Source organism: Podarcis vaucheri, assembly GCF_965113315.1.
Source record: "Podarcis vaucheri genome assembly, chromosome: 9".
In the NCBI taxonomy this organism is placed as follows: domain Eukaryota; kingdom Metazoa; phylum Chordata; class Lepidosauria; order Squamata; family Lacertidae; genus Podarcis; species Podarcis vaucheri.
This window is the reverse complement of record NC_138767.1, coordinates 53,350,028-53,365,365: the sequence shown is the minus strand read 5'-3', so window position 1 is coordinate 53,365,365 and position 15,338 is coordinate 53,350,028. Positions and strand designations below refer to the sequence as shown.

The 15,338-nt window shown below is 40.1% G+C and overlaps 1 protein-coding gene and 1 long non-coding RNA gene across 2 annotated transcripts in view; one reads left to right on the top strand and one right to left on the bottom strand.

The window, feature by feature from the left end:
- Positions 1–10,429, top strand: part of MTNR1A (melatonin receptor 1A) — a 65,503-nt gene extending 55,074 nt beyond the window's left edge. The window contains exon 2 of the mRNA XM_082238272.1: positions 9,369–10,429. Within this exon, the coding sequence (XP_082094398.1) occupies positions 9,369–10,237 (869 nt within the window). The 3' untranslated portion in view covers positions 10,238–10,429. The remainder of the gene's footprint in view (positions 1–9,368) is intronic.
- Positions 1–15,338, bottom strand: part of LOC309540974 — a 72,503-nt gene that overhangs the window by 12,319 nt on the left and 44,846 nt on the right. The window lies entirely within an intron of this gene.

Sequence of the window (15,338 nt, the reverse complement as noted above, 5' to 3'; positions counted from 1 at the left end):
GCATAATTCTATGTTGGAAGCTGTGGAAGCCCTGTTGGACATTTGGCTTCCAAAATAACGTTTGAAAACCGGAACAGTCATTTCCAGGTTTCGATCATTCAGGAACCAAAATGTTTGATAACTAGGCTGTTCGAAAACCAAGATACGACTGTACCTTGTTCACCCTTCTTAAGGTTTTCATCTTCAAACTGACCTTGATAGCTCCTCAAATTGAGGACCGAAAGCTGACAACTCTTCACATAGTGAACTATCCTCTGTAAAGTAGGACACTTGGGCATCCTAGATGAAGCTTTGAGAGCCATGTGATTTGTCCCTTCCAGAGACCAATACTTGCAATTATCCAACTCTACACATCTAAGTGCTTTTTCTATCCTCTGCTTAACCTGTTTAGGTTCTCTATAGCCTAAACTTTTGTGAAGAAAAAGCTGGTAATTTTGAGCCCTTGTTCTGAATCAGCTAGCTGAACTGAGTTGATTTAATATTTGAATCCAACTTTTCCAACAACAAATGTTGAGCTCAATAGCATTAAAAAAAACCCAAACCAAACATTGCAATCACTATAACCCAAACCTGTTGCAGTTCTTGGCAGCACAGCCTGCAAAAGCAGCAACTTTATATCTTTTAGGTTTTATTTTTTATGTCACAGTCATAGAACCAGTCCAGTTAATGCTCCTAAGACCTATTGAATGGACTGGCCTTCATGCATTGTTCCTGGAAATGCTGCCAACTAACATGTGGAACCTGTTTTAGATTTGCATATCCTTAGGGATTGCTCATTGAAATAAGTATTAAATTTTCACTGGTAACAAACATATTTATCAACAATGCAAACAAAGGAGAACTAGCATAAAAAGAGCATTGAAAGTTCCCGCCTCAGACAAATTGCTTTGGTCTTCCAAATGGAAATAGATGACTAGAATAAGCTGCTGCAACATTCTCCATGTTCTTTAAAAGCAACAAACTACCAAATAGCAAAGACATGGTGAATCATCATTAAAATAATTTTAAAGAGCAGAGAACCACTGCATATTATGGCAACTGTATCAAATCTACATTAAAGTGCTCCACAACTATTATCACGTGATGATGAGACTCCATTGTGGTGACTCCATATGCAGCTGAGGCAATTTTCTCTATGCCACCACATAATCTTTAAGACTCTATGTGGTACATGGCGTGTATAGCCTTACAAATTCAGTGGTGGCATACTAAGTGTCCATATGGTGGCCTAACATGTGCACTGTTAAGAAGCTGGTGTTTTGCACAGAGATATATGAAAAAAAACATTGTCCACTTACATCAGGGCTGGGAAATGCATGGCCCTCCTTGTTGACTTGGGCTTTCATCAGCCCAAGTCAACATGGCCAAGGACCAGAGATGATGGGAGTTGTTGCCCAGCAACATATGAAGTGCCACAGATTCCACAACCCTGATTTACATGGAGGAGACTGTCTTCCTAACCTAGAAGCCCATTCAACCTGCTGCTGGAGAAATGTCTGATATAATTCTGGATGGTTTCCTTTTCCTGAATCTTTATCCAGGAAGAATCTCATTGCCCCTCTGCTGTTATAAAGCTGTTTAAAGATAAAATATTCTTGCAGCCCTGAGGCAATTACTGTGGAGGAGTCAAAGAGTGTTTGTTGAACTGAAGAAAAATAAAAGTACCTAGGAGACTAGCTGTCCATAAATCTTTTCCCCGTTACCATCATATCAGATAGATGCCGACAAGAAATGCATTTATCAAATAATATTTGATGCCACATTGTTGTTATTATGTGCCCTTGGGTTACCTCCAGCACATTTAAAGTGGCTAAATGTCAGAATAATGCACTCACTGAGGTGAAACTCGCAGGGAGCATTATCTTATCCAGTCGTTTTCCATTTGATATCTTATGACCTGTGTTGTTTGAAGAGAAAATTGAGAGCACTAGGGCTCCAAAAGAGAAAACCCCCAGCAACGGATTCTGTGCTGAAGGAAATTGGAGGGTGTATATGTATGTTTGTGGAGTCCAGTAGCCTTGATGGATGCCACAAAAAGGGCCTGGAGAAAAAACAACCACATCCTGTGTCCTTGAAATTAGCTATAAATGCAGTGGTATATTTTAAAATGCTCCTGCTTGTCATGACAACCTCCATAGCCATGTGCCAGAGAACAGGCCAGCAGTGAATCACACCATTCAAATTTGGAGTTAACTCTTTTATTAGCACACTTGACTGTCAGGTTTAATGAGCACAGCGGCTCATCCATGGTAGGCCTTTTCCCATGAATGAGTTGCTGATGATGAAAGTCCTCACCCCCCCAGCCATCTAAGTCCCCTCCTCTCCAGGGCTTGTCTACTCAGAAGTAAGTTCCATTGAGTTAAACAGGGCTTCCCCCTAGATATGTGTGATTACAGCCTCAGGAAAATTAAAAATGAGATTGTAAGTGACATGTTGCGGATATAATGTCTCTGAGATGTATTTTACTTGCTTCCTTGTTTATGAACCTCTCTGACATTTTGCTATCCCATTTTAAAATGTTCTCCTGTCAGTGAGCTGTTCTTGCTTGATTGTAGGCACATCACCCCGTAGAACACCAGCCAGTTCACTGATTCATATCCATTATCAGGTGTCTTGTATGTGCAAATGAGCTATTAAACAAAGCAAGCCGTAATGGGGAGTTGGTTCGATAGAGCTATGTTGACAGCAATACTGTAAATCTCACAGAAGCATACCAGACATTAAGGGATGGATACAAGAACTCCTATAATTGGCAGCTCACTAACAGGCCCTATTTAACACACCGCAAAGGGAAAATAAATTTCATAAAATCTAGAAAAAAACTGTTTGAGGAATCATACCCACTGCTCAGTTCATCACCCTGAATGTGGTATCATTATTGTCTCGGTGACTGTTTCAGCTATTTTCATACTCTGTATGTGCCTTGCTATTTTTTATTCTATTTTGGTTTATTTAATTATTTATTATTAAAGGGAGGCAGCATCTTTGGTTGGCAGAGGCAAGAAGGGAAACTTTTGGAAGTTAAAATAACATGTGGAAATTTGGAATATAACTAATGATGAATGAAAAAAGCAGAAGCAAACAGCATAGACACAACTTGTGTTATCACCTCACATACCAAACCTTTCAACTGAGTCAGTTCACATGTTTAGCTTGTGAGGAATGTACTGGTGCACATGCGAAGCACCCACATCTCAACTAGCACAGCAACAGCATGGGAGTTCACACAACCTCTTCCATGCATAGAAAGGACCTGTGGAGAGGGCCGTGTGGCTGTGTGGACATGTGTTTAGCCCAGTCCTCAGCTGTGTTCTGATGCTATGCTTTCATAATACCTGCACATTTAATATACATGAGGAGTTATATGTGCATATAGAGTTCCTCCACTTGACCCTGGCCCAGTCAGGGTCTGTTGTCACACAGAGGAACTGTATGCTCATACATTGGTATGCACAATTCTTCTCAGTGTGTATCCAACTCGTGCACATCGAGGGAGCATTGCTTCAGTTGTGACAGTGGCAGAGAGGGAGGCCTGTGACTATCTCTTTCTCTGTGCAGAGAGAGGTTGTGAACCACTTTAGAATATCTATTGTGCAGTTGTTGTTGTTTTTAATAGAGAAGCAGCTCCTACATTTATAACTAATTTTAAACAGCTTGGAGAGATGAATGCAGCCTTTAGGCAGCAAGTTGAACCTGGCCACACTGCCCTTGGGCTTAGATGGTGTGATGAGTTATGTTCAAATGATGTATATTTCAAACAAAACATAACAAAATGCATTGCCAGCCAATAGCAGCAGGTGGAACTTCGGAACTATTGTCCCACATGTCACAATTGCTTACAGATTTCAATTACATAAAAAGTTCAGACCTAGATTGTCTTCAATTTATACACAGAGTTAATTATCCCATATTTTTTTCCTGTTGGTGCGTTCTTTCTATTTTTAGCTCCTTAAGTGGAGAATTTCCTTGTTGTTTTTCTGCTTTGTTAGATCTTCTTAAATAATAAAGCAGGTCTGTAGACTCTACATGTGTATCTAAAAAAAGGACGGTGAACTTAAAGCAAAGGTTCAGAGGGAGAACAACTGTGTTCTTACTGAATATTTAAAATGAAACTATCTTTAGCTGTCTATATATAGCCCTTCGGTTTATGTTCAAAGGCATTCTCTCCCTTGCATTTTTCTACTTGTATTTATTTTGAGAGACAAACTGGCTGATCCTGCTTTGCTTATTGAAGCAGGGGCAATGAAATTCATGGTTTGCTGCACACAGCCTTAACTAAAGCAGAAGAAGGTGCACAGTGTATTTTGTGGCCACCACCAGCTCAGAGTTGGGTTGACTTCTATAGTCATTGACTCCATTGCCATACTGCACTTATCATCAGTAAGTTTCTCCTAAAGTTTAGCCAGAATTCACCCCCTTGTAACTTTAACCCTTTAGATTTACTCTAGCTTTTCATGGCTGCAGAGAATAAATCTTTGCCCTCTTGGATGTGACAGCCCTTGCACATGTCCCTTCAGTTAACTCGTATCCAGGCTATGCATATCCAGTTCCATCAACATTTTCTGGTAAGACACATTTTCCCTACCACTGACCACCATATATAGAAAGCATTTTCAGAGCACTGCGGACAGCAGTTTCTAATACAAGAAACTAGAGAGGTGCATAGATCATGCTAGCAGCTATTGTTGTTATTAATAACAATCACAAGAACAATTAATATAGGCATTCACACAGGCACGGTTGACTACTATCATGCATAATGATAGTAGTACTCCACAAAATCCACATGAAAATGTGTCAGGCTAGAATTAGTCAAATTCTGATGCAGAACTGTGATTGACTGGGGATGGGTCTCTCTATTCCTGGAAAGATGGGTGCTTGGCAAGCAAATCTCTCCTTGCTGAGCAATGCAGCCTATTTTTCTCCAAGTTACAGAAGCAGTGAGTCTAGGATAGCCTAGTAACATCACTGAGGCAAAACCAATGCCATGATTTAGCTGATGGGAACCATTTTTTCATGGCTAGGAATGGTGGTAGTGGTTTTTGTCTTGGTAGTTCCAACGCTTACTCAAGTGGGTTGTTCTGGTGCTTACCTGATCTCTCAAGTCTTTCCTCTCCACTGTATGGAGAATTGCCTTGTTATATTGTGTGCGGATTATGGCTTTGTTTGAGTTGTGTTTAATAGGAATGATGATACAGTTAGCAGAATCACTTAATTAAAGCAAATGGACCCCAGAGAGGAATTCTGGCAACATTTCACAGAGCAAACTAAACAAAACAGTATTTGACTTGAAGAGAAAGAAACAGAGGGGTTTAGTCTTTTAGGGGCAGGCCTTGTTGAGAACTGGGTTAGAATCAACTAAATATTCAGAGTAAAGCTCCCAGACACCTACACAAGCAATCACAGCTACCTCACTAAGAATCATGCTACCTCCCTGGTTGCTAAGAAACACCTCCACCCCCTCCTTTTGACCAGTTTGCTTACTGACAACCAGATTAACCCTTAAGCTGCAAACTGAATGATCCCTTCCAACAGATACATCAGTTGTAAGATTTTTTGGATATTTATGCAGTATCATCAAATGTACAGAATGCATCATTCAGTTATGCAAACAAGCACTGGCCTTACCCCTTGAGGGGTTACAAACTAAAACTGTCACTGAGGAAGAGAGCGAGGGAGGAATGCTGAAGATAATAATATGAATGTGAGGAAATATACCTTGTGCACCTTGACTTAGAATAATATCAGATTTGTCCAATGGGAAATGGAAATATACTGCTCTTGAGTACTAGAACAATTGTACTCTGAAACAGCAACCTATTGAGAGTTCTTTAGGCTTTCCTATAAAGAAGTATTCACAAAGTAGGAGAAGTTTCTATGCAATAAAGGAAGGCTCTCAGCTTTTTCCAGTTCCCAAGCTGGGCATGGAGAACGTCTGTGAATACAGTTAGTAGTGCACAAGATTTATTCACAAGCACTGTTGAATGCACGTAGGCGAGAACAGAATTGTAAGTGCATACTCTTCCAGGGATTCCAATGCATGCCATGCTTTGTAAACTTTTCTATTGCAGAACATCTATATACTATCTATCTTTAACTTTTGCTGTGAGTGGGGAAACACCTGAAGGAGTGTTTTTGGTGGACAAATGGCAGAAAAATAATGCATTAATAATGTGCTCTTCTTACTCAGCCTAACTGTGATCTTAAAGTTTGGTGTGTATTATCTACCACATATTTTAGAAAGTTGTCTGTTTGCCTTGCATTTGGATACCTTAAGATATCATAACCGCATTTTTCATGGTGGATCTTGACAACAAGGAGCAGGTTGTCCTCCATGGTTGGATGTAAGAAGGCAGGCTGAACCTTTCACAACTTCACTTATTTAAGCTGCTTATTTCAAAACTGCACTGATTTCTTTGGTTTTTTAGAATTCCTGAGCAATATAGGTATGAGGATGGTGTGTGTGTGTGTATGTGTGTGTGTGTGTGTGTGTGAACATCACATGTTTTAAGCCTTACTGAGAACAAACACAATGTTGTCTTCTTAGCATTGGATGCCTCCATATTGGTGACAAAAATGAAAATCTACACAGCTGTGAAATTCTCAACACACTTCCAAAATGATTAGCTGAGATAAACTGAGAAAGACAAGAAACTATTCATCTTGAATATCATAACAGATTAAGGTTTACACAGCACACAGTACTTCAAATATCTGCCAGACTGCAATTACATTGTGCTGTTCATCAGTGATTATTGAAGATATTGAAATGAGTGGTAATATATTGCCAGCAGTTCCTGGCATCTGAAGCCTTCACAAGGCACCAGAGAATTCAAAATGCGTTTTAGCCCATAGTTTCTTCCAAACCTAATATTCTGGACCTTATTCAACTTAAGATGCAATATATTTTTCCCTAGGAAGAATGGTGGTCAACACTTTACAAATTACAAGAGTCTTTGTAGGAAAACGATCAGACGTGTGGCTTTGATTTAACTCATGTTTATAAACTTTTCCCATAATTAGACTTGCATAATCAACTTCCTTTCCAACCCTAATATTTACTCCCAACAGCACACAAAATAAATCCTCAGCAAAGTCTCTAAAACCCAACACCTGCATGATTGTGCAGCATCTAATCCCTTTTTACTCAAGGGGACTCAAGGGGATCATCCTTTGCTCAAGACTGGTCTTTTATCAAATGGCACTCGCTGTAATCTGTTCACAATCCCAGTCTAACGTTTCAAAAACAGAAGGAAGGGAATATCTTCAACGTGTACCAGAATAAGGGTGGGCTGGGTTGGGGTGTGTGAGGTGTGGGGTGTGGGGAGGACTCTTAGGATTCTAGGGATCTTGAATCTTGGGGTATATCATGAGCAGCCCTTCTAGTCTCATTTTTAGCTTGATGGTCAGGCTTTAGCAGCTAGTCAAGTCTTGTTAGAAGGCTTTTGTCTGCAACAGTCTGCCCCAAGGCTATCTGGGTCCCTTCCTACATGATTGGCAAGTTCAACTTGTACCTTCTGCCAAGCAGTCACTCTGCTGCCCACTAACGTGACTGCTGTACAACTCTCCCAGCTGAGCAACAAAAATAGAGCCTTGTGAAAATTGCTAAATAATGTAACATGTAAGACCTATTTTTAGATGGGGAAATATGTTGGAAGACACGTGCTTGAATGCTTGAGTTTGAAGCCATTCACATTCTCTTGCAATGCCACCTGCAGCACCAGATTTAATTTGTTAATCAGAAGTCAATCCCACAGGCCCCTGTCACATAATTAAAATTTAATATGCACATGGAATTTTTGATACAACTCAGGTTTATATATAGAACCTGGATTCTAAAATAGGCATTCCACATCTGAGGGAGAGGATACCAACTGTAAAAGGAATAAAACTTCCCTAGAGTAGGTGTGGAGTTCATACAGTGTTTCCTTATCTCTTCATGGTTGGAGTGCCATTTCAGAGCGTGAACTTGAAGGCTGGTGCCCTGACCAGTCATGCAGAGCTGTGTGCAATCAGCTGAGCCCAGAGACTGGCTGGCAATGTGGATACTGGGGGCCTTGCAATTGCTGGCATCTCTCTGCATTGCATTGCTTTTCATTGGATGCACACCTGAGAGGGCAGTCCTTTGCATGCTTACTCAGGAGTAAAGCCCATTATGTTCAGTGGAGCTTACTCCCGGGTTTAGATTGCATTCTGATATAACTAGCTATGCACAGCTATGCACAACTAGTTAAGAATGGCTACTTGCAGCTAGAGATGAATTTTGGTGTGTGATAGAGACTGGCTGGTTGATGAAGAGTGGTGGGAGCTGCCTGTCCAAGAGACCCACCCCCCTCACTTCCCTGTGATTTTTCTTCCTCATCCTACTATTGTGGATGTAGACACCAACATAGAAAACACATCCTGTGAGGAAAGGTCAAAGGTATTGGATATGTTTAGCCTGGAGGGGTAAGGAAGACATGATAGCACCCTTCACATACCTGAAGGGTTGTCAATAGAAGAGGACAAGAACTTGTTTCCTACTGCATCAAAGGACAGGGCTAGATCTAACGAGCTTAAATAAGGTTGAAGAGTCTTGTTGGTTGTCAGCATAGTTCAGTAATGGGACTAGTTACCTAGAGGGATGGTGTGGGTTCTCCCATGCTTGGGTGTTTTCAAGCTGAAGTTGGTGCAGAAGCTCTAGAACTGGATTCCTTGCAGTGGAGTTTGGCTAGATGGCCTACAAGACCGCTTCTAGCAATATGATTCTCTGGTTTTATGAGCTTCTTCTATTCTTAGAAATTGAACATCTCAGGCTGGATCTACAAATATATCAGAACAGGATGGTACAAATATTTTATGACTTCAGACCTGTAGTTGTCGGCCAGGCAGGGCAGACAGGGTATCATAGCTAACCTGACATTGGTTGCCAGTTACCAAGAGGGAGGGGGCAAAGTGGTGGGGAACATAGTATGGGCATGGTGGCTTCAGACTGCAGCACAGGTGGTGGTGAGGATTTTTTTAATGCACTTCATTGTAAAAACAACCACAGCCAAAAAGTAAAAGGAAGAAACACCCAATTCCTTGCAAATAGCAAACTAGCACAGCAAGGAGTGAACTATTTGCCCCCCCCCATGAGTTTATAATATATGGGAACATTCAGAATGATACCCCGCCCTCTCACCTGCAGTCCAAAGTGGAACAGCCCACTGTATCCCTTTCAGATTTTAACCCCTCGCTTAGCTATGTATGTAGGCAATGTGCTATTTCTGTCATGTGCAAAAGCTGTTAGATAGATGTATGAAGTTGGGAGGTCAATTGGAATGTGCTTTGGTTAAAACAAACCCTACCGTTGTTAATTTATCAATTTCTGTATGCTTCATTTTCAGGCAATGTCTTCGTTGTCAGCCTAGCCATCGCTGACCTGGTTGTGGCAATCTACCCATACCCTCTGGTCCTGACATCTATCTTTCACAATGGATGGAACCTGGGATATATCCACTGCCAGATCAGTGGGTTTCTTATGGGCCTGAGTGTTATTGGATCCATATTCAACATTACTGGAATTGCAATTAACCGATATTGCTACATCTGCCACAGCCTCAAGTATGACAAGCTGTACAGCGACAAGAACTCTTTGTGCTACGTCATCCTTATTTGGGTCCTGACATTTGTTGCCATTGTGCCCAATCTTTTTGTTGGGTCGCTTCAGTATGATGCCAGGATCTTCTCATGCACCTTCTCCCAGTCGGTGAGCTCAGCGTACACAATAGCTGTTGTGTTTTTCCATTTCATGCTCCCAATAGCCATAGTTACATTTTGCTACTTGAGGATATGGATCCTGGTCATTCAGGTACGGAGGAGAGTTAAACCCGACAACAAACCCAAACTAAAGCCACATGACTTTAGGAACTTTGTCACCATGTTTGTGGTGTTTGTACTCTTTGCCGTCTGCTGGGCTCCTTTGAATTTTATAGGCCTTGCAGTGGCTGTCAACCCAGAAACAATAATTCCCCGAATTCCAGAATGGTTGTTTGTTTCCAGTTACTACATGGCATACTTCAACAGCTGCCTTAATGCTATCATCTATGGACTTTTGAACCAGAATTTTAGACGAGAATACAAACGAATTATTGTGACAATTTGTACAGCAAGAGTTTTCTTCCAGGACAGCTCAAATGATGCAGTCGACAGGATGAAAAGCAAGCCCTCGCCACTGATCACAAACAACAATTTAGTCAAGGTTGACTCGGTGTGAAAAGAGAAACCTTGTTAACTGACAATTTATAGACACTCTGATGTACTCAAATGTCAAATCTGTTAGCCTCATGGTTCAAGCTCTGCAATGAGACACTGGTCCTCTAATGTACAATTGCACTCAGATGAGATTATATGTATAGTATTTTTGAGCCAAAGTAACAGTTTTTAAGGTAAAGTTCCTCCTATTGCACTACATGCTATGTTTCAATACAGTGGACATGATCCAGCCAAAGTTAAGCACCTCAGACCCATCAATGCCAGAAGGATAGTTAAGCATGCAATTAATATCTGAAATTATTATTTTCCTTCAGTTGAGTAATTCCTAGTGATTTGCTGATACACAACTGTAGGCTATTATGGAATTAAAGAGCAAATCATTGTAAATCTTCTGTTTAATTTAAGTAAGCACTAGAGATGGATTGGAACTAACAAAGACATGTTACTTGGATTTTTAAAAAAACAAACCAACAAACCAACAAACTAAACACCACCCCAATCTTGGTAAACTATAATCTAATGCTGCAAAGCATAAGCATAAGTACATGTAACTAAAAATAATAATTTTTAAAAATATACAAGGAACTGCTGGTAAATTATCAGAGTATATACATCGCTAAACTACAGGATGACAAGTTGTTGAAAAGAGTTCTGTATGACAGGGAAACTTAATTTTATGGAGGAACAAAGCCTCCGGAATCACTCAGGTGTGTGTATGTGTGTATATTCTGGACAATGAGCACCAAGGATGAAAGGCCTTTCAGCCCCCACCTCTGCAGCTGATAAGGAATGATGGTGAGGCAGGTGGGTCACTGAGTCTCACTTCAAAGAAGAAACTGAGAAGCATCTTCTCGGTCATAATATGGCTGTTGCCTGTTCAAATGATCTTTTGAAGTATTGAGATTAGACAGATGCATACTAAATTGTATTCCTGTGCTTTAAAACCTAGAGGACAATCAAAAGACTAAATGAGCATATGTGGATGAAAAACTATTTTCAATTTAGCATCTTGCAATATTTCCAAACCTAAAAATACTCCTAACAGAAGGGGTAGAATATGAAAGAGAGTGCTGTTGCCCTTGCATCCTGGTTGCAGGTGTCACAGAGGAATCTGGTTGGCCACTGTGAATACAGGATGCTTGGCTAAATGGGTCTTTGGTTCAGATCCAGCAGAGCTTTTCTTGTGTTCTTAGGACTTGCCTCTTCCTATCATCAATGAACCTCTCTTTTATCAAAGTGCCAGAAACTGGCAATAATCTGTTAGCGTACCTCGATGTTCCATATAGCACCTGTCGTTAGCAGCCTGGAGGGAAACAGACATTTCTGGGAAAGCATAAACCTGTGACCATCATCATCATTTGTAATTTGCATGGCAAAATAACCAAACAAAAATGACCCCTAAGAAACTAGTGGGAGCTTTTCTTGCAGTGCAAACTGCAGGCAGAAGGACCTTGATCTAGTTACAGACAGCAGTGGGCGAGAAAGGGTTAAATCCCATGCTATGGTCTGCATTGGGGCCTCCATGCTGACAAGAGGTGTATTTGTTTGGGGGGAGCTGCATTCAGGGCAGAACTGTGCAGTTTAGGTTACATGCAGTTTGTCCCTTCGTCACCCACTAACCTGTATCTTCAAGCATGGTCCATGATGCTGCATAGTTCAAACCATCTCTTAAGTCGAGAGGGGTGGGGGAATAGTTTGATTTTTTTTAATTGTAAGTTATAATTGTAAAGTATAGCTAAACAGATTTATCAAATCACTTCTATATACTATATTCTCAAATATTTTGTTTCCATCACTAGATGCAATGCCTTTTCAAGCACTAAATATTCATCGTACTCTATAGAGCTCTGTAAGATCTAGGCATACGATAAAAAAAAATCTATTTCCTGAGGCATAATATTACCGTGCAATTTAATGTAGCTCATGCGGCAAATGAATATACGTTCGTACATACTTGAAACTGCCACGTGCAACAAAATAGGTGTTTTTATCTTAAAAACAAGAGCCTTGTGTGTTGTTCTTAGCTCACTTTGAGTCTGCAACAGAATTAACAACAACTTTTCTAGGTAACAACAAGCTGGTCAATGCATTTCTCAAGGCACTTGACTCACCATTGTTTACACTCAAACCATTCTTGCCAATCAAACCACTGTGTAAATAGTGCTCTCCTATTGTGACATCATGTGGTATGACTGACCAAGTAAATTCTAGATCACAGCTTCCTCCAGTGTGATTCCATCCTTAGAGGATGTTTTGTTGTGTATTGACATTGCTTTGTATGTAGTGATATCAGAACAATAAGGTGGCCAGACCATCTGATTTTAATCATATAAGAGAAATACGCTATTTAAATTCTTTCAAAAATCTTGCCTTACTTAAACAATATTATGATTAATAATATAGTAATGTTTTATGATGCATCTGACAAAGTAGCATAAATGTAGTTTCAGTAGCCTGGTTAGTATTTAGAATCTTTTCTGAAGAGCTGGTTTCTTTTTCATTTCCCCTGTACAAACTGGTAGATCAATTTGAAAATGAAAATGTACATGCCCTAAAATAATTGCTAGGAGTAATCAGTGTAGGTTATTGGAGGAATTAACAGTTTTGTTTTGTCCCTTTTGCACAGAGTGGTTGAGGTAATCCAGTCAGATGGGTGAGGTATAAGAAACAAATTATTATTAATGTCTACGCAGAAGTAAGTCCCATGGAGTTCAATGGAACTTGCTCCCAGATAAAGAAGTATAGGATGGCAGTCTAAAATATGTATTTATGATAATTCTGAAAATATTGTTTGCTATGCCAAAGGACTATATTTTGGGGGAAAGGTTAGTTATTAAAATGGTTAGCATTTTCAGATCTGGTATTTTAAAATATTTGTATTAAATATGAATTCACAGAAAATATGCATGTTGGTGATGTTAACAACCTGCTAAATATAGCAATAATTTTAAAGACGTATTCTGTTTTCTTTGCTTGGTTGTGTGTTAAAAAATGCCTCCAAATTAATGCATATGACCTGCTGAATGGAATCTTTAAAAATGTTTTTCCTGACTTCTTTTAAACTACTTTCCCATTTGAAGGTTTATTTTTTCATTAAAAAAGGCAATACATTAACAAACACTTCATTAACCATTCATTTCACCACGATTTTTCTCATACTTATTATTTTTACTGAGTGACCAGAGATGAAACTTATTGAAAGTATTGTACACAATATATTACAAATTATGTGTTGGCTTTCTGAACATATTTTAAACTTGGCTTATGTTTTTTGTGAGTGTCATTGTAAATACAGGGAGGAATCTACCAGGCCTTTAACACATCTCCCTTCCTGAGTTCAACATATACTTGAAATGGGAACCAGTTTTCCTAGAACTCACCCTTAAATCTGAGTACAAACGAACTCTAAATGGCACAAATTTGGCTACACTGACTGGCAGCAGTCCTCTCGAGTTTCAGACAGGGAGTATATTCCCTAGCCTGCCTGGAGTTGTCAGGGATTGAACCTGGTATTGTCTGCATGAAAGCATGTGTTCTGCCCCTTCCCCTGAAGGTCTACTATTTCATTTGGTGAACTTGAAACTTCTCTTTCTCCAAGTAACCCAACAAATCCACAAATGGGCTCAAGAGGATTGTATACCCATTATTGAACTTTGTAACAAACAATACAATCCTAACCATGTCTACTCAAAAGTAGGTGCTACTGAATTAAATGGGGCCTACTCCCAGGTAGGTGGTGTTATGACTGGAGGCTCAAGCTGCTGGGTGTAAGTCCCACTGAACTTAATGAATAGACTTGTATAGGATTAAACTCAAGATCTACCCCAGTATCTGATTACTTTCGAGCATGGCCACTATAGATGTAAACACGTTCCTCTCTCACCACAACTCTTCTAACATTTAGTAGAATGTTAATATACTGTAATGCATTTCTACCATGGCATTATACCCTTGTGTCATCACTGATAGTGAAACAAGAGGGGATGACTTCCAAACCTTTGCTCATATCTCCTGAATTCCTGCCCCCATTTCGTTCCTCATCATGGTTCTTTATCCCAGCTATTTGTACAAAGAATAGACAGCAGCTTTGGAATCATATAAAACTTTCGAAATACACACAACTCCTGCAGACCAATGCAATAACTCCCTTTTCAGTGATAAGACATGAAAAGAAATGTTAATTAATTCCTACCCTCTTGAATTCAATTCCCATGCCAGATTGCATTTTACAAACCATACCAAAAACTAGCACCCAAAGCCAACTTACTTGGCAATAAGCCATACACATTTATGGCATTTTTTCTGGGGCACTGTTTTAAATTCTGTAGGATCAAAAGTTATCCTACCCATAGGTGACCTTTCTTAATAACACAGAAACATGGGTGGTGGTGGTTGATGTGGCTAACTTTGCAAACGAGAGAGTCTGAAAAGATGAGCTCATGTATTACAGTTAACCTTGGATTGGTGAAGTATTCTGAGCCTGTTTAGGACAATTAGAAACACAAGTGTTATGAAGCTCCAACAAACCTGCTTCTTTCTTCTTCTTGCAAGGTGTGTCCATATGCTTCCTGTTCTGCACAATTGCATTTAACCATAAATACAGCACATGCCACTGGAAAAGGAAGGCATTTTGGGGTGGGGGGAGAACTCAACCCTGACATCAGCACACACTGTTCGAGAAAAGCACATGGTACAGTTTCCCTAGGACTTTCCCTCTTCTGGCTGTAGGGGTCGACTGCATATTGGAACACTCCATGCTGTGTTCTTAAAGCACCCGACTTCAGCATTGCACTTGCAGGGAGTATCTGAGATGGGCAAGCATGAAAACATTGCATGGCTCACCTGCTACCAGTCCTCCTAGTATGGTGTTTCTCCTATATGTATTAATTGGTTCTGAGTGACTGAAGTTAACATGTCTTAGCGGGTTTCAAGATCCAGGGTGTTTATTAAGAGCCAGGACAGCTGAATGCCTACACCTGACATGTGTGAACCCCAAGGGGTCTTGCGCTAGTCCACTGCTGGTAGTTCAAACACATATTTGAGATGCTATGACTATCTAGTTTCAGTTCACAGCTTTGCTGATGTGTCTGTTTGGGTGGGTG